Source organism: Amblyraja radiata, chromosome 1 (genome assembly GCF_010909765.2).
Source record: "Amblyraja radiata isolate CabotCenter1 chromosome 1, sAmbRad1.1.pri, whole genome shotgun sequence".
Taxonomy (NCBI): domain Eukaryota; kingdom Metazoa; phylum Chordata; class Chondrichthyes; order Rajiformes; family Rajidae; genus Amblyraja; species Amblyraja radiata.
In genome coordinates, this window is record NC_045956.1 from 69,995,960 (window position 1) to 70,015,131 (window position 19,172).

Below are 19,172 nucleotides of genomic sequence, written 5' to 3' on the forward strand. Positions count from 1 at the left end.
TCAGAGCCAATGATGGCTCTTATTGTTATTATTGCACTATTATTGTTGTTTGTTTTTTACGTGTACGTACAGAATGTGTGTGTATGTGTATGTATATATACGCATATTTCATATGAAGAATGAAGTACTTCATATGAAGTACCCCTCATCCTCAGGGGGCGCCATCCTGTATGGGTATGGCTGCCCAGCCTGCAGCTGTCTGTTTTTTCACCGCTTTTTAAAAATTTTTAGTTAGTTAAAGTGTTTTGTTTCTGGAGCTCTAGTCTTTTTTATGTGGGGGAGTGGGGGGGGAGGGGGAAACTGCTTTTCAGGGTCCCTACATGGTCGGAGAGGCGGCTTTTCTCCGGGCAGCACCTTCGACCCGTCCTCGCCTACAAGCGGGCCTGGAGCGCCGTTTCCTGTCGGGACCGACCAGAACCTCGGCTACGGCGGCGGCGCAGCCCGGGTCGCTGCGCTGGAACTCCGGTGAGCTGAGACCGCCGATAAAAACATCGGGCGGCAGCGCTGAACTTTACATCGGGAGCCTGGGATCTCTCGCCGAGATCGCCAGTGGTGGAGCTCCATCCAGCGCGGCCTGTCGGCTTCGGAAGCCGCGGTCTCCGGTAAGGAAGCGGCCTTTCCAGTTTTCCTAAGCCGCTGAGAGGATTCTCCCGACGCCGGAGCACCATCATCCGGCGTGAAGGGCCTGGAACATCGGGCCTCCGTAAAGGTGACTGCGGAGGCCAAAATAGGCCCGTCTATGGGTGGACATGGGGATGTGGACTGGACTTTGTGCCTTCTCTCATAATGGGAACCATTGTGGGGGGATGTTTTTTATGTTTACATTTCTTTATTATTGTTATGGCTGTATTTTTTTATGTGCTACAATGGCAAGAAGCATTTCACTACACCAATTGGTGTATGTGACTAATAAAGAACCTTTGAACCTTTGATGTATGTATAAGTACACAAACTGAACTTTATTATCTCATTTATTATATTGTTTACAGTGTACTATATTTACATATTCTGTGGTGCTGCTGCAAGTTGGAATTTCATTGTTCTATCTGGGACATATGATAATAAAACATTCTTGACTCAACATCCGTCGCTGGAGCAAAAAACTATCTAAGTCTGTCCAACCTCTCCCTGTCGCTAATACCCTCTAATCCAGGCAGCATTCTGGTAAACCTCTGCACCCTTTTCAAAGCCTCTACATCTTGTCTGTAATGGGGTGACCAGTACTCCATATGCAGCCTATCCTTTTACCCATCGACCTCCACTCAAGCAAAATAACCCGAGTACTGCATGCCCAAGCTCTATTTATAGCTAATATGTGCTAATCCAGGCGACAACTTTGTCAAATAAGCAAAAAAAAGTTCTGGAAAGATGTAACAGGTTAGGCAGCACCTGTGGAAAGATTAACAGATATAACATTTTAGGTTGAAGTCCTTTAATTTGATATTTATTTATTGTAATGCAAATGCACATATTCATTTCACTTGCACTTTATGTGCAATGTGACGAATAAACCCGTATTATATTGTATTGTAATGTATTGTACTGTATTGTTGTGGATTCACACTATACTTCAGGAAATAATGTGAAAAATGTGAAAAAGCAAGTTTACTTTGTGCATAAATAGACCAGGAATTTTGCAATGAAGTAGTAAGCAATCTTTGCTGTTGCTTCCACAAGGCAATAAACACCACCTTCATTAATGCATACTGTCTCCTTGTTCCTGGAATGGAATACAATTGAATGAGACTGAAGTTAACGTAACATATAAATTCTGAAAATAATACAGAAATTAAAAGCACAGAAACAATTGCGATGTGATTTGAAAAATCTGCATTCACACATCTCATTGAACTGTGGTTGTTCTTTAGGAGACACCAGCAGTATGGTCTCTGCCATCTGCTACACCGTACCAAAAACAGCCAAGGGCAGCAGTCTGTATGCCCTGGAATCCGGTTCTGATTTCAAATCCAGGGGAATGACAAACCAGAATCGTGTGGTGTTTGGCCCCGGCGTAAGCATGTCAACGTGTGATGTCAAGCTGATTGATGATAGCGAGTACGAGGAAGAGGAGGACTTTGAGATCATCTTGGCCAATGCTTCTGACAATGCACGGGTTGGGGACTTTGCAGCTGCCAACGTCATAATAAACGGCCCCAATGATGCCTCTCTGGTATTTCTTGGAAACTCATCTTTTACTGTTAGTGAAGATGCAGGTAGGAACATAATCACTTTGCGGTGGTCGTGAATCGGCTAATTTACTGATTGCAGCAGGAAGAACTGTAAATTCAAAAAGAAATTGAATCATATAAAACATATTGCCTGTATCATTATGTTGGGTTTTTTTAGCTGAGAAAGTGGTTTGAATAATGAACATAAATAAGATGGATTGCCCTGTCATCCTTAATATGTTGTAACAGGAATGAGATTGGGTTTAAAGAACCAAATGTATTAAATGCAATAGTTGCAAAGCTGTGATTGCACACAAGGTTGCGGCGATTTGTAACAGTGAGATGGATTTATTCCTAGGTTCCATTGAAATACCGATCTTCAGGCATGGCAGTGATTTGTCCTCACCCACTTCCGTGTGGTGTGCCACCCGCCCTTCCGACCCTCCCTCTGCCACCCCCGGCATTGACTACATCCCGAGCTCCAAGAGGATCGACTTTGCACCAGGGAAAACAGAAGCAGTAAGTTATTCAGTACCGGGCCTATCACCGTGTACATAGGACAACACAGTGAACGGCCACTTGATAATAATGTGTGTGAAAGCAGAAGGGAAGTGAAATAGTTTTATGCCGATAATTCCGACACATTCCAATCACAATCTCAGCCATGTCTGCTAGGTCAGACTACCAAATATTGCAGAACGATGAAAACATTTGATGGGTGATCTCTTTTTGGGTGCAACGCTCTCAGTTGAGGTTTAGTGGTTTGAGTTAAAGAACACAAGAACACAGACCCAAATTTCTCATATTGCCGAAGTTTCCATGACACCACGTATTTATTGCTTTCTTTGTGCCGTGCGCAGTTTGCAGGTGACACTGAGTAATTTTGCTGCACAAAGACTCTGAAACTTGGGTAGTTCCCTATGAGGAAAACTCACACATATGCCCTGTGTGCACCTTCAGCAAGGGACTAAAGACGGAAGTTTAGGTAGTCTCACCAGAGACTGTTAAATGGCCTGCTATGACAATAAAAGAGGAGAAGGGCAGAAAACAGAAAGGGCCTGTCCCACTTGGGCGACCTAATCCGCGAGTTCTGACGAGTTTGCCCTCGATTCATACTCGCACCATGGTCGACATGAGGTCGTAGGAGGTCTTCGTAATTCTCCTTCATGCTCTCCGCGTACTCGAGGCCTCAGCTAGGTCGCGCCATTTTTTCAATATGTTAAAAAATGCCAGCGAGTAAAAAAAGTCGCCATGGAAAAAATCTATACTTTTTTCACTTGTAGATTTAGTCGTAGTAGGTCGTAGTAGGTCGACATGTTGGTCATAGGTAATCGATGGTAGTCGAAGATAGTCGAAGGTAGTCGTAGATAGTTTTCATCATAGTCGGAGGGAGGTCGAAAGAGATCGAAGGAGGTCGTCTTCACTCTCCACTATTCAGTGTCCAATTTTCCCGAAGTTAGTCGTAGCTAGTCGTAGCTAGTCGAAGGAGGTCTTCGACATAGTCGAAGGAGGTCTTCAACATGTCATTTTTTCAAACTCTTCTAAACTCGCCAATTAGGTCGCCCAAGTGGGACAGCCCCTTAAAGCATTTCAAAAGGAAAGATTATCAGTCAGTTTTTCAGTTATCAGACTTTGTAGCAGCTGTGTGAATTGGTGGAATCCTGCCTCCTTATCCTGGGCCAGATCATGCAGAACCTAGCCCACTGCCTGCAGAGCTGTGTATTCTGCCAAAGTTGTGAGGGCTTTTTAACAGATTTTAAAAAAAATATGACCCATTTGATGAAAACACTTGATGGATGGTTAATTTATGAGTCCACGCTCTCAGTTGAGGAGAGTGTGGATAACCAAAGTTTTATAAGGCTGCAATATGACATTAGGAGCGGCACTTATAAACTGTTACATGTGATGGAGGTTTGTAGAAATATCTTTTTTTTTTTTAAACTCTTGCCTTCTCCATTTTCCAGGTCAGCTCTACTCTACTCTCTCTTATCCTACACCAGGTTTGATTGAGAGGAGTGGTAGATTTATGTGGAACATAAATAAGCACAGGCACGGGCCCTGCGGCCCACCATTGTCTCTGCCAGATATGACGGCACATTAAACTAATCCCTTCTGCCTGTATACAACCCAGATCCTTCCTTTCCTTGCACGTTCACTTATCTATCTAAAAGCTTCTTAAATACAACTATCATATCTGCTTCCACCAACACGTTCCAGGCAGCACGTTCCAGGCACCTACCACGCTCTGTGTAAAAAAAAAAAAAGTTTGCCTGGCAAATCTCCTTCAAACTCTCCCCCTCATTTTAAAGCTCTGTGCTCTGGTATTTGACATTTCTATCTGGGAAATGGATTCTGACTGCCTGTCATACTTATGCCTGCCATAATTTTACATACTTCTATCAGGTCTCTCCTCAGTCACTGATGCTTCAGAGAAAACATTCCAAGTGTGTCCAACCTCCCCTTATATTTCATAACCTCTAATCCTGATAAACCTCTTTTGCATCCTCTCCAACACCTCCACATCCTTTGCGTAATGGGGGCAACCAGAACCGCCGACAATAATCCAAACGCAGCCTAACCATAAGTTTTATGAAACTGCAACATCACATCCCTCGATACATCAATGCTGTTAAGATGACTATCATTAAGTACGCCTTCCCCTTATATTTGACCTCCATGAGTTTGACACCTCACACTTATCCCGATTAAACTCTATCTGCCAGTTCTCCATCCATCCAGTTAATGATTTATATCTTGCTTTATCTTTTCATCTCCTTCTTCACTGTCCACAACTCCACCAATCTTTGTGCCCACAATTCTTCACTGTCCGCAACTCCACCAAACTTACTAGCCAACTCATCTACATTTTTATCCGCCCCCTCCAATTTAAATTCCATTTGGAATATTTTGTAGGACCAAGAACCAAGAAGAACAAATTATTTATATATATCACATACAACAAAGGTCCCAAGTCAAGTCAAGTTTATTCGTCACATACACATACGAGATGTGCAGTGAAATGAAAAGAGGCAATGCTCGCGGACTTTGTGCAAAAAGACAAACAAACAAACAACCAAACAAACTACAAACAGAATGGAACAGAATCACATATTATTTTACATATTAAATATTGTGGGCGGAAGGAAAAAGGGAAAGATCCCAGCACTGATCTGTGCGGAACACCACTTGTCACAGATCCCCTGCCAGAATAAAACTCTTTGACTATTACTTTCTGTCTTCTATGAGTCAGTCAGTAGTCATCAAGACCACCAAGTCACCTTAGATCCATTGCCTCATAATCTCCTGGATTAGCCTTCCATGGGGAACCTTGCCATATACACAACTTCCTCTGCATTACCCTCATCAATCACCTTCATCACCCCCTCAGCAAATCGCTCACATTTGTAGTGACCCACCGTAGATAAAGCCATGTTGACTGTTTCTAATTATCTCATTCTCTATCAAATGCGAGTAAATCCTATCCCTGAGATTCCTCTTCAATAGCTTTCCCACCATATGTCTCAATGTAATTCTGGGGATTCCCAGTAAACCTTCAGTGACAGCGGAATGACAAATATGCCGGCATCTGTCATTGAGCAAATCCTTGGCTCAGAACAAGTATTCAGGGCCCAGAACTATTTGTGTGGGACCAGTTAAATGTTGCCAATTTCCTTAGAAGTGCTGGCCACAGACAGCATAATTCAGTTCAAGATTGCAGGCTTCTCCAACTACAAGCTGCATTAAATACCAAACAAGAAACTTTAATTTTTATTATACATTTCATGTTTGTTGATTTGCATATATCAGATCTTTGGTAATGCTGGGAAGTACAGATCTTATTGATCTAACTGCAGTTGGCATGAGGGATTTTTAACATCGTAAAGGATAATGTTTTTTCTCGCCAATTGATGTAATATCATCAATAAACATTCATATCAATTAGCCATCTGATAAGCAAGGTTTCTCATGAATCTTATCCTCTTTGTCCAATACAGAGTTGTACTTTGACCATTCTGGATGATGTACAGAACCCAATCATTGAAGGGAATGAAACTTTCATTGTATTCCTGAGCTCAGCGCAAGGAGCAGAGCTGACTCAACCCTACCAAGCCATCGTTGCTATCAATGACACCTTTCAGGATGGTAGGTTGTGCCAGTGACTGTTTAAGCAGAATGTTTCTCTAAATCTAATAATATTAGTTTATGCAAGAGCAAGAAAGTCACGTTAAAATGAGTCAGCTTATAAATTGTTAATTTCCTCATGATTATCTGCTGTTACTTATTTTACAGTTCAATTCTTAATTCTTAAGTAGAGGAAGAAATGCTCACACTGAGTGCAAGGAACATTACCATTGAGATGCCTTGCTACACTAGTAAATGTGCTGTGACTTACATTTCTACACAATTAATTCTCAAGTATTTTGTAATGATCCTTTGTCACGTTTTAATGGGAAAAACAGAGTATAAACCCCCCACAAAATGCTGGAGTAAATGCAAGCAGCATCTCTGGAAGACATGGATGGGTGACATTTTGGGTTGGAACCCTTCTTCAGACTAGCATCAGCAGCTGTTTGTGTGACTATTTTACTGCTTCTGTATAACGTACTTTATGAATTACCTGTCCACATTTGGGTGTTTATGTGAATGAGTACAAGGAATGACAAGGAATAGTCAACTTGCGCAATATTTATGCTGTCATTTGTTTTATTTACTTTCACTCACACTCTCTGCCTCAATCGGGTGCATTTCTTTAGGATGGGAAGCAAGAACCTTTTTTCCATATTAATGCCTTTTTCAGGAGCGGATTTGCTACTGAACAGAAACTTAAACGTGTTATGGCAATCCAGAACAATGTCATGTAGGCTTGATGTGGGTGCAATAGTTAGCAGTGATACCATAACTTGATGAAGAGCATATTACAATTAAGTGAAAAATTACAGTGAATGCTGGAGATGTTGGAAACTGTCAGTGGGTGATTGCATTAGTGAGTAGAAGTGTTCATATACAAGGTATGAAATTGTCACTTAAACAAAGGACTAAACAGATGGAGAGATATGGTAAGGAAACAAGCCCTTTGGCCCACCAATTCCATGCTGATCATTAATTACCCATTTACACTAATCTCATCCAATTTTATTCTCACTTTATTGTTATAAATTCTCCCAGATTCCACCACTCACCGACGCACAAGGGAGAATTTTGAAAGGTCAATTCGTCTTTGTGATGTTGGGGGGGAGGGGGACCTGGAGGAAACCCACACAGTCACAGTGAGAATGTGCAAACTCCATACAGACAGCATCCGAGGACAGGATTAAACCTGGATCTCGGGTGCTGTGAGGCAGTGGCTCAACAAGCTACTCCACTGTGCCAACTACTTAAGACTTTTTTTTAAACGTCATGCTCTGTGTTAAGTGGGATCAATGGTGAATAAAATACATCTCAAAATATTAAGGAGTGAGGTTAGACTTGATAAAGCCCCTGTCCCACTTAGGAAACCTGAACGAAAACTTCTGGAGACTTTGCGCCCCATCCAAGGTTTCCGTGCAGTTCCCGGAGGTTTTTGTCAGTCTCCCTACCTGCTTCTACTACCTGCAACCTCCGGCAACCACCTGTAATCTCCGGGAACCGCACGGAAACCTTGGGTGGGGCGCAAAGTCTCCAGAGGTTTCCGTTCAGGTTTCCTAAGTGGGACATGGGCATTAATAAAAGGTTATTTTCAAGGAATTAACAGGAAATTTTAAATCTTTCTGGGTATTTCAGTCCCGAGCATGCAGTTTGGTAAGGATGTCTACAGAGTAAAGGAAAAGGAAGATGAATTGCATGTTTCCGTAATCCGAACTGGCGATCTCAGCTATGAATCATCTGTGAGATGTTATACACAACAGCTCACTGCGGCATTGATGGAAGACTTTGAAGAAAGAAGAAATTCAGATGATTCACGCCTTACATTCCAAAAGGGAGAAAAGGTAAACCTCATGTTATATGTTTTATAGGTTCATTTTCCACTTTCTTGTAATTTCCCTCACCTTATTATGTACTATGTATTATATGGTATTAATGTGGCATATGGGATTAATAACACCACAATACCCTCCAGTTTGCTTCATGGGAGCATTTTTCTATTTTACTTCGGAGTCACGTGAGTGACTACGTGAAGAACCCGCTTCCAACGCATGCGTGTCATATCGCTACAGCGCATTGCACGAGTCAACAGAAGGGTGGAGGACGTCCCCCAGTAACGGGAGAAGGAAAAAAGGACCAGCAAAAGGCAGGTAAGGACTCTGCTTTTTTATTCACAGAAAAATGGACAGAGTGAAAAGGAAGCGGTCTGCAAAAAAAAAGCTGCCCGAGAAACGCGTTGTAAACGTGGATGAACGGCAGAGACAGCAGCCGTCGGCTCTAGAGGCCTCGGTAGAGGAATCAGCTGTGCCAGAAATCATTCTGGCACCGACGAAACTTACTCACCGGCCGGGAGGCAAAGTTCAAACAAAAACGCACCATCTAGCAGAGCCCGACTTGGAGCAGCAGCGGGCGACCAGCCCGTATCAATATCGGACCAGGGCTGAACGGGTGCGGCAGACGGAACAAACCCGCTATGAGTGGCTGCATACGGAGCAGCCAGGAGAAACAGCTGACCGGGAACAGACGTGGACCGACAGTCAGGACCGGTGTGGCCAGCGGCGGGACGAGGAAAGCCCGCAAACCAGCACCCGTGAGTACTGGGGATGGGAACAGCTGGGATACATAGAAGAGCAGCACACTGCTGAAAGGCTGCAAAAATGGGAGCAGCCAAAAATAGCAAGTGCAGCTCACCGTCTAAAGGAGCTGCTGGAGGAGCTCCTTCACAGTGGCAGTCCCATGAATGTGGAGACTAGCCACAGTGGGCAGACAAGCCCCATATGGGTACCCCGTGAGGGACCCCTGAAATCTCGACCTCTTTGGAGGAGAGTGGGCAGGACCCTGATGGGCCAGACCCTGATCACACAGCTTCCCATGATCCTGAATCTGCAGAAAAACATACACTGCTGGACATGGTGGCTGATTACTTCAAACCAAGTCAAACAGGGGCAGACTTGGATTCCAGGATGGCAGCCAGTATTAACTACATGTCTGGCCATCAAACTCCCAACAACAAATATTCACAGAGACACTGGCCAGACATCTGCCACCTGGTAACTGTGATACATTACAAATCCCCAGTGTCAACCAATGCATTTGGAAGCATATGGGGAAGGACATCAGGAACCATGATCTCAAAATCCAGAAAGCCTTAAAGGGGCTTACGGCAGGGATCACAGCTTACATCCGCACCCTGGACAAAACAGAACAAACTAAAGGCCACCAAGACGCACTAGCCCTGTTCTGTAATGTACAATATGAGCTGAATAGCATGCGGAGGGCGGCTATTCAGCCAGCACTGGATCCTAAATATGCAACAATTTGCAAACAAAGAGCCGTTAAAACCCCAACCCTTTTGTTTGGGGAAGCCAAGACACTGGGGCTCATCAAAACCAGCGCAAAGGCTTATTTTGGATCACGGTACCAGCCACATGGAAGACCGAAAAGTGTGGCTTATATCAGTGGCAGTACCAGAACCCAATATAACCCGCAGCAGCCTTCTTTTAGGGTATGGCCAGGGACGGCCACCCTGGAAGATGCGGAAGCCTAAACCTCCAGTACAACCACGAACACGAATAAAAACAAAACCCCCTTTTTTCAAAAAACAAAGAAAATAATACAACCACCAGTAACCATGGAGGTAGGTGGGTGTGGTTCTTTTGTAAAAAAGGGACCCACGACAGTGGGAGGGAGGTTGCAATACTACAGTGACGAATGGTGTAAAATCACTACAGACTCGAATGTTCTAAGCAGTATTCAGGGTTATCTGATAGAATTTACTCATCCCAATAACCCCCCAGTACAACATACACCAAAAAGGCATTTCGTCCTTACAAAAACCGAACAATCTAAAGCCCACATGGAGCTACAACGATTGTATACAAAAGGTGTGATTGAGCATACTACTCATGAACAATTAAAATTTGTATCAAACATATTTATTAAAAATAAAAAAGATGGGGGTTGCAGGATTATCATTGACCTTTCAACCCTAAACACATTCGTTCAATATGTTCATTTTAAGATGGATACCTTTATCACTGCTAAAGAATTAGTATCAGCTGGTTTTCTATATGACAAGCATTGACTTAAAAGATGCATACTATACAGTACCCATCAAAGGGGAACACAGACGGTAGTTAAGTGTAAATTGATACCAGAAACGAATATGTATTATCTAGGATTCACCATTAACACGGTCAATATGTTAGTAACTTTACCAATAAATAAAGCCGCAGCCCTACAGGAGGATTGCAGCGAGCTTCTTAACACCAACAGACCCTCCATTAGACGGGTAGGCCGGATAATTGGGAAGATTGTGGCTACATTCCCGGCCACACATTTTGGGCCATTACATTATCAAAATTTGCAAAGAGCAAAGATTAGAGCACTCAAATTTAACAAAGGTCATTTTGATAGACCTATGGAGCTGCCTACGGAAGCTATAATTGAACTACAGTGGTGGGAACATAGCATTAGGTATTGCTCCAACCCCATCATTATTGACAACTCGTCTATGGTATTACAAAATGGTGTATCCAAAGAAACATTTGGATATCGGCAACATACCTACCAGGTAAGCTAAATTCAGTGGCAGACACCAGGTCACGCAAATTTAATGAAAACACGGAATGGATGTTAAATAAAAATGTATTTGCTGAAATTACAGCAAAATATGGTAGACCAGATATTGATATTTTTGCGTCCACGTTGAATCACCAATTACCAAGGTATGTGTCCTGGGAACCAGACCTTGGGGCAGAAGCTACAGATGCTTTCTCACTGCATTGGGGGAAATGGCGTTTTTTATGCTTTTCCCCCATTCTGCATCATCAATCGGGTACAAAGGAAAATTCAACAATATTCGGCATCTGGGATTCTCATAGTACCCGATTGGCCTACTCAACCGTGGTATTCGGTCATACAGGGGATGGTGTTAGAACCATGTTCCATTATTGGACATAGCCCGAATTTATTAATTCATCCAGTAACTGGAGGGGGGCAGTCACCCATGCCATAAGACTATGGATTTGTTGATTTGTAGAGTCTGAAAGACCCACTACACGGCATGGGGCTGTCAGACAGGACGATGAATCTCATCACATCCGCACAAAGACTGTCAACACGGAAGCAGTACCTCGGACACATCAAGAAATGGGGCATATACTGCTTTGACAACAACCCAGACCAAAGGGCCAAGAACATTCCGGCCGTATTGGAATTCTTAACAAACCTCCATTATGATAAACGATTGGGCTACAGTGCCATCAATAGTGCCAGAAGTGCACTCTCCAATTACCTATCACAAGGAACGGAGCGGCACACGGTGGGAACGCACCCCCTGGTAACAAAACTTATGAGGGGCATATTCAATGCAAATCCCCCTAAAACCAGGTACTCCAAAATCTGGGATGTGGGTGTCGTTTTAAACATGCTGAGGAGCTGGTAGCCCATAAACAGCATTATCACTGCAGAAACTGACCATGAAGATGGTTATGCTCATGGCGTTAGTTACTGCACAACGAGTCCAGTCATTAAGCAAACTGAGCCTGGACTCCTTGATCATCTCACGAGAGAAACTGGTGTTTGTCATACATGAGTTAATAAAACAAACAGACCAGGTTCATCGGGTCAAGTGATTGAATTTATGGCATATCCATATGACGAACGTCTGTGTATAGCAAGACATATCCAATTATACATGGAATATACTAAGAGCATTCGAGGTCAGGAAATGGCTTTGTTAATTTCTTACAAGAAACCGCACAAAAGGGTCACGACCCAAACTATCTCAAGGTGGCTCAAATGTGTCCTAAAGATGGCAGGAATAAACACTAATGGTTTTAAATCTCATTCCACCAGGGCTGCAGCAAAATCCGCAGCAAAAATTCTGAGGTACCCACGGACCAAATCCTCAGAATAGCAGGATGGTCATCCGAAAGGACTTTCCAAAAGGTTTTATAATAAACCAGTTTTGGAGCCATCATCATTTTCGGAAAGCATTTTACGTTCAATATTATAATTTGCCCGAAGGGTTACAGGGCTATGATTTCAATTAATAAATGTATTTTCTCGTTATATCACACAAGTCTTTGTATAAGTGTGTCTAAAATTGCTAATGATACTCTCTCCCGATACCCAAGGCAGTTGTGAAGCATGGACTCGTTCCACGGCATGAGGTCACAGAGCTTTGAAATCTTCACGTAGTCACTCACGTGACTCCGAAGTAAAATAGTAAGATTAAACGAGAACTTACCAGTTTGAAGTTTGATCTGTATTTTATGAGGAGGAACGTTGAGGGAATACGTGCCCTCCGCTCCCACCCTCCTATGATCATATCAAAACTGGTATCTCTTTGATAATCTTACTATGTTAGGTCATTATAGTTTCTGTGACCTCACACCGCTGCTTTGAAGAATGACACGCATGCGTTGGAAGCGGGTTCTTCACGTATTCCCTCAACGTTCCTCCTCATAAAATACAGATCAAACTTCAAACTGGTAAGTTCTCGTTTAATCTTACTATTTTATTCATTGTTGATATATGGGCAGTATTGACAAGGGTCGGTATTTAATGCCTAACGAAATTGCCCTTGAGTGATGGTGTTGAACCGGCTCTTGGAACTACTGCAGGCCGTGTGGTGAAGGTACTCCCACAAAATATTAGGAAGGGTGTTCCAAGAACTCGATCCAGTGTCCATAAAAGATCGTCAGTGTTTCTAAGACAGGATGGAGTGTGACAGGGAGGCAACCTGTAAATGGCGGCATTCTCACCTTTCTGCTCTGGGTGCTTGGCTGATTCCACAGAATTACACTAGGCCTCTGCCTCACCACTGTGGGTGGGGTGTGTGCACCCCCAGGAGAAAGTCCTTGACAATTAAAGGGCTAAACTGTACAGAAAGGAACTGTGGATGCTTTTATATACCGATGTACTAGAGTAACTCAGCATGTCAGATAGCATCTCTGGTTTCATTGTATGTAAAGAATGTATTTTCTTTTGACTGAGACAATATAATCACATTAGACCAGTTTATATAAATATAGCTGTACTTGGTTTAGGAGTTGTAACTTGGTCTGCCTCTGTAAAAGCAGGTAAATTTGCAAGGTATAACAAGCTAGACTTCAATAAATGGAGCAAGGATTCTTGCCTTTTAGTCAAATATTTTGGGCAGATACTCTAGATTGATGCAAAGCTGGTCTACATATGAAGATCCAAGAAAATACTTCCTTTAATTCCCCTGAAACTGTCACTGGCTACAGACTGTCCAAAGTGGGCAGCACAGGAACTGAATACAAGTTAGCTTCTTATCCTGAAGGTTACACAGAGCATATTTATTTATTTATTGATTGAAATTTAAAAAAATGCTTTTATTTTAAGCACTCATCAAATCAAAGAATTTTCATAATGTTTAGATCATAACAACTCTTGACATGTTATTGCCCCAAGGTATCCTTTATTCTCTGGTGATTCTTATTTTACTTTGAGCTGGAAACAAGCTTCAGCAGACCTGCAGAGATTAGAGTTGCTCAACACTCATCTCAACCAACCATGCATTTTTTGATCTATTTACAACATATCAGGCTCAAACAAGTTTATCCCATTACATATTACTAAATAACACAGAGATGGAGTTGTAAACCCAAGTCCCGTAAAGCTGTGAAATGATTCTGCTGTGTCGACGTGTAGAGTCACACGTACAGCTAATCATTTTGTCAAATAAACTTCCCTCAGATAAAAATTCCAAAACTGGGAAAATGTTGCTTTAAAAGATGCTTAAGGTGGCTGTTGCTTGCAGACTGTCTAGTTGCCATGTCTTTGCCTCCAGGACCCCTCTCCATGGCAGCCATAATTTAGCAGTATAAAGGCTGCCACAGAGGTGAGAGGAAATAGGACTGCGGATCGGGGTTTAGGGCAAAGGACATGTCCTCATGACTGTCGACACATATCGAGTCCAATACACTGAGTCTCCATGAGCCTCTGAGTTATGGATCATTATTTCACAGATATAGCAACATGTATCTCTGCTGTGTATAGCTTCAGGAAGAACTGCAAAAGATATGCAAAAGATCCTGGGCTTTAAAACCTCAGAGAATCAGTCATCTCAGTGTGGAATCTTTAATTCATGCCTCCTCACCATCTTGCCACAGTCTTTGATCCTTGTTTTACTCGATGTTATAGACACAGATTCCTGGCTGTACACTGTATCTGATGCCCTATTTTTGTCAGGTGATGCTCACCTGACCAAGGTGAGCATTGCACACGTTGATGACACCATTGCATGTGCAAATGATGCTGCACAAACAATATTCATACCAGGGTGAATCACATTTGGCCCATTTCCCCCTAATGGGCAGGATTTCAACAGGAACTAGTTTCTATAGCCTTGAAACAGGTATAAAGTGGCGTTTTTGCACAATGTTTGTATGTAATTTAGGTGTGTTTTGGGGGGTCTCTTCACTCATCTTGAGCCGTGCTTCTTTAGACTAATATTTACCTTTCAAACATAGGTAAAGAATTGCACAGTTGTAATAAATGATGACACTGTCTTTGAGCCTGAAGAAAACTTCCAACTTCACTTGGGCAATCCTATGGGCAATCACTGGAGTGGAGCCAAAGTCGGGAAAAATAACATGGCCACTGTAACTATCTCAAACGATGAAGATGGTAAGCTACCTTTTTTCCACGCATCTTTCAGTAGCTGTAGAACTCTGCCTTCTCATACCTCTAAATAATTTATGCTTTAAATGTTGTGCTTCAATGGTAAAATGTTTATTTTCATTAAAAAATTCTGAAAGATGAGGGATAATAGGTATCTCTGAGGTTAGAGATGACCAGTAATCTGAGGTGAGGGGTGACAGGTAACTCTGAGGTGAGGACTGGAAGGCCAACTGTTATAAATAAGCTCCGCTCTAAAGGCAACAATGGACAATAGGTGCAAGAGTAGGCCATTCGGCCCTTCGAGCCAGCACCACCATTCACTGTGATCATGGCTGATCATCCACAAACAACACAAGGACTGGGTTATTTTAATATTTATCTGCACAAATTACCTGTACTTATTTTTTAGTTGTACTGCACCAGGGACCCGGATTCGATCCTGTTCATCAGGTGCTGTCCATATGGAGTTTGCAGATTCACCCTGTGACCAGTTTCTTCCCACAACCCAAAGATGTGCGGGTTTGTAGATTAATTGGCTTCCATAAATTGCCCCTGTTATATAGGATGCAAAATTGTGATAACAAAGAACTAGTATGAATGGGTGATCATTGGTCAGCATGGACTCGGTGGGCCGAAGCACCTGTTTCCATGCTGTATCTCTAAATGAACCTAAACTAAGAATACCTCAGGTCAGTGCATAGGAAAGTCTTTGCAGAACACGGCAGTGTTGTATTGTGTCATTTGCTGGCTTTTAATCTGATATGTCAGGCAGTGATAACCAGCTCTGTTTCTCTACTGCTACTGTTCTAATTTTGGATAGATGTAGTGAAGAGGCCACAGTGGGTCAAACTGTGGCTTCACTGCTTACTAGATTGTCTTATTAATAATTTGTGTAATATTCAGTGTTACGCTTGGTTCACAGAACCCTAACATAAATATTAAATTACAGAAATGAATCACTGCACAAGTTTTGTGTGCAGCAGACATGATTTGAGGAATTTTCCACTATTTAGGATTAGTCAAAATAATAATTTCTGTGGAGTTCAGTTTAAATGCATGCTGCTTACTATGTTTCTGCAAGAGCTTGCTGACAGATTTACATGAGTTGTGTAAAGGATCTGGAGACGCGGGGAACTGCAGATGCTGGAATTTTGAGCAAAGCACCAAGTTTGGATACAGTGTGGAAACAGGATCGTTGGCCCACCGGGTCTGTGCCGACCAGTGATCCCCACTCACTAACACTATCTTACACACATAAGGGACAATTTACAATTTTAGCAATGCCAATTAACCTACAAACCAGTACATCTTTGGAGTCTGAGAGGAAACTGGAGGGAATTGGAGAAAACCCATGCAGGTCACGGGGAGAATGTACAAACTCCATACAAACAGTACCTGTAGTCAGGATCGAACCAGGTCTCTGTTGCTGTAAGGCAGCAACTCTACTGCTACGCGACATGCCGGAGTAACTCAACAAGTCAGATAGCATCTGTGGAAAGAATGGACAGATGATGTTCCTGGTTGGAACCCTTTTTCAGACCCGAAACGTTGTCTGTCCCTTCCCCTCCACAGATCTTCCAGCAGTGGTTTGATTCTAAGTTGTTGTTTTAACTTGTGATTTTGTTCGTAGCCCCAACAATTCAGTTTGAAGAGGCAGCGTACCAGGTGCATGAGCCGTCGGGCCCTGATGCCATTGCTATACTCAACATCAAGGTGCTGAGGAAGGGGGATCAGAACAGGACGTCGAAGGTTCGCTGCAGCACTCGGGATGGCTCTGCACAGTCTGGCATCGACTACAACCCCAAGAGCAGGGTGCTCAAATTTAATCCTGGTGAGAAATGTTGCGCCTAAAAATGATTTAAAATTGAAAATGTGTCATTGTTGCACTAAATTGATTGCACCTCATTGACCAATTCAGCTGCTTTTATAAACAGCTAAGTACACAAAGGCATCTTGGTTTCAATGTCAGAACTGAGAGACACTGCTCTCAGCTATTTAATTGTGATGCTTCCCACAGTCGGATAGCCTGCCATTCGAGCGACAATTTCAGGAAGGATCCTAAATGTTTTCTCCCATCTCTCGACGTGATGTTGAGCGATTGCCTGCCATCTGGCCTCTGTCATCCCCACATTTAAAAAATATATATTTTTTGCATAATCCGCAGGCATTGCCACTTTCATTTCACTGCACATCGTGTATGTGTATGTGACAAATAAACTTGACTTGACTTGACTTGGAACATGGTCAAGTGTCCAATTGCTGAGAGCCCATCTCTTCGTCGCAAATCACAAACAACTTGTGAGCTTTCATCATTAACGCCCCTGTCCCACTTAGGAAACCTGAACGGAAACCTCTGGAGACTTTGCGCCCCACCCAAGGTTTCCGTGCGGTTCCCGGAGGTTGCAGGTAGTGGAAGCAGGTAGGGAGGCTGAAAAAAACCTCCGTGAACCTCCGGGAACCACACAGAAACCTTGGGTGGGGCGCAAAGTCTCCAGAGGTTTCCGTTCAGGTTTCCTAAGTGGGACGGGCATTACTTTCTGTGTCCGTAACACACGCAACTTAATTGATTAGAAGATGACTTAACTAAATGCAGCCACTTTGGTTTTGTAGTTGCATGGAAACAAATGCTGTGCTTTTCAATGTTATTGAGTAGTTCTGGTACACAAGGATGCCATCTGCCCCAAGCCGGCTCTGGAGAGCAATCCCCTCAGCACCGTTGCACAGTTTTATCCCCATAGACCTTTAAGTTTATTTCTCCATAGTGCTAAACCATTTCTTTTTGAAATTGTTGCTTATTTCTGCTTCAGAGGAAGCGAGTTCCAGGTCATCACCGCTCCGGGTGTAACCAAGTTTTTTTCTTCACATTTTCTGACCGAAAACATTAAAGGGCCTGTCCCACTTACGTGTCCTTGGCACGCAAAATACGCGACCTCGTGGTCATGTTGAGGCGCACGGGCATCGTATGGCCGCACGGGGCCGGTCCCACTGAGAAGCGCGGAGGGGTATATAGTTGTGCGCGACATCGCACGGGGCTCCGAAACTTTTGTAGCGAACAAAATCTTTGCGCGCCAACTGCCTGTCGCGTAACTGACGGCCAAAGTGGGACAGGCCCAAGACCCTGGTGCGATGCAACGTCTCACCTCCAACAGCAGCAGAAGCAGGCAAACGATCGCCGAGCTCGGCCTGGGGCTCACGGCCGTTGCGGTCCGGATCCGCCCCCACTTCTACTCCCAGAGCTGGGCCAAGAAAATTGAAGATGGACACAAAATGCTGGGGTACCTCAGCGGGACCGGCAGCATCTCTGGAGAGAAGGAATGGGTGACGTTTCGGGTCAAGACCCTTCTTTCAGACTGAAGAAGTCTCAACATGAAACATCACCCATTCCTTCTCTCCAGAGATGCTGCCGGTCCCGCTGAGTTACTCCAGCATTTTGTGTCCATCTTAGAATGACGTCACGTGCTCTAGACGGCTGTGTGTACGCATGAAATCGCGCGCGACCTTCGCGGGACTGTCGCGGCTCAACGCGACCACGAGGTCGCGTAATTAGCGTGCCAAGGACACGTAAGTGGGACAGGGGCTTCACTCTGTTTTTCTCTTTCTGCAGATACTGCTAAGTGTTATCAGCGTTTGGTTGTATTTGTGGGAAGTTCAGCGACAAGTTGCAAGACACTGATAAGGTGTTTGCATGCCATCCTAGTCAGAAGTTAACTCCTAACTTCAGCAGAACAGTAGTCAATGACCCTTGTTTGAGTCTTGCCTCTTCCCTTAACTGGGTGGATTGCACTTTTCTCCTCCTCCATTCTACTTGTGAGCACGATCTTCACCATTATGGAGATTTTGCACTGAATGTTTGTCAGCATTTAGCCAAGTTCTGAAGAACTGAAATAATTACTTTTGAAGTTTAGCATGAGTCTAGTTGAGTTGAACGGAGGAATGTCCCCAGTGTAGCCTCCCAGATATTGTGGAGAGTTGTACTTACTCATTCTCAGCATTGAATTTTGAAACATTAGGTGCAAACTAGTACACCCACTACAGTACATGTGTATGTATGGCCATGTATCCTGGTATGGTCCAGCATATTAAGGGATGGGGTCTTCTGATACCTGCTATAGAAAGTATGCAACTAAACGGAAAGAGTTCATAAAATACAGTAGATGGATAATATATCATGGCTAATTTATCTTTCCCACTCAACTCCATTCTCCTGCTTTCTCCCCATAACCTTTG

At 43.3% G+C, this 19,172-nt stretch overlaps 1 protein-coding gene across 2 annotated transcripts in view; it reads left to right on the top strand.

Annotated features, from left to right (window-relative positions):
* Positions 1-19,172, top strand: part of fras1 (Fraser extracellular matrix complex subunit 1) — a 518,669-nt gene that overhangs the window by 449,085 nt on the left and 50,412 nt on the right. For both annotated transcript variants that reach the window (XM_033023871.1, XM_033023878.1), the window contains 6 exons: positions 1,869-2,213; positions 2,527-2,687; positions 6,164-6,311; positions 7,929-8,134; positions 14,795-14,951; positions 16,576-16,776. In XM_033023871.1, the coding sequence (XP_032879762.1) occupies positions 1,869-2,213; positions 2,527-2,687; positions 6,164-6,311; positions 7,929-8,134; positions 14,795-14,951; positions 16,576-16,776 (1,218 nt within the window). The remainder of the gene's footprint in view (positions 1-1,868; positions 2,214-2,526; positions 2,688-6,163; positions 6,312-7,928; positions 8,135-14,794; positions 14,952-16,575; positions 16,777-19,172) is intronic.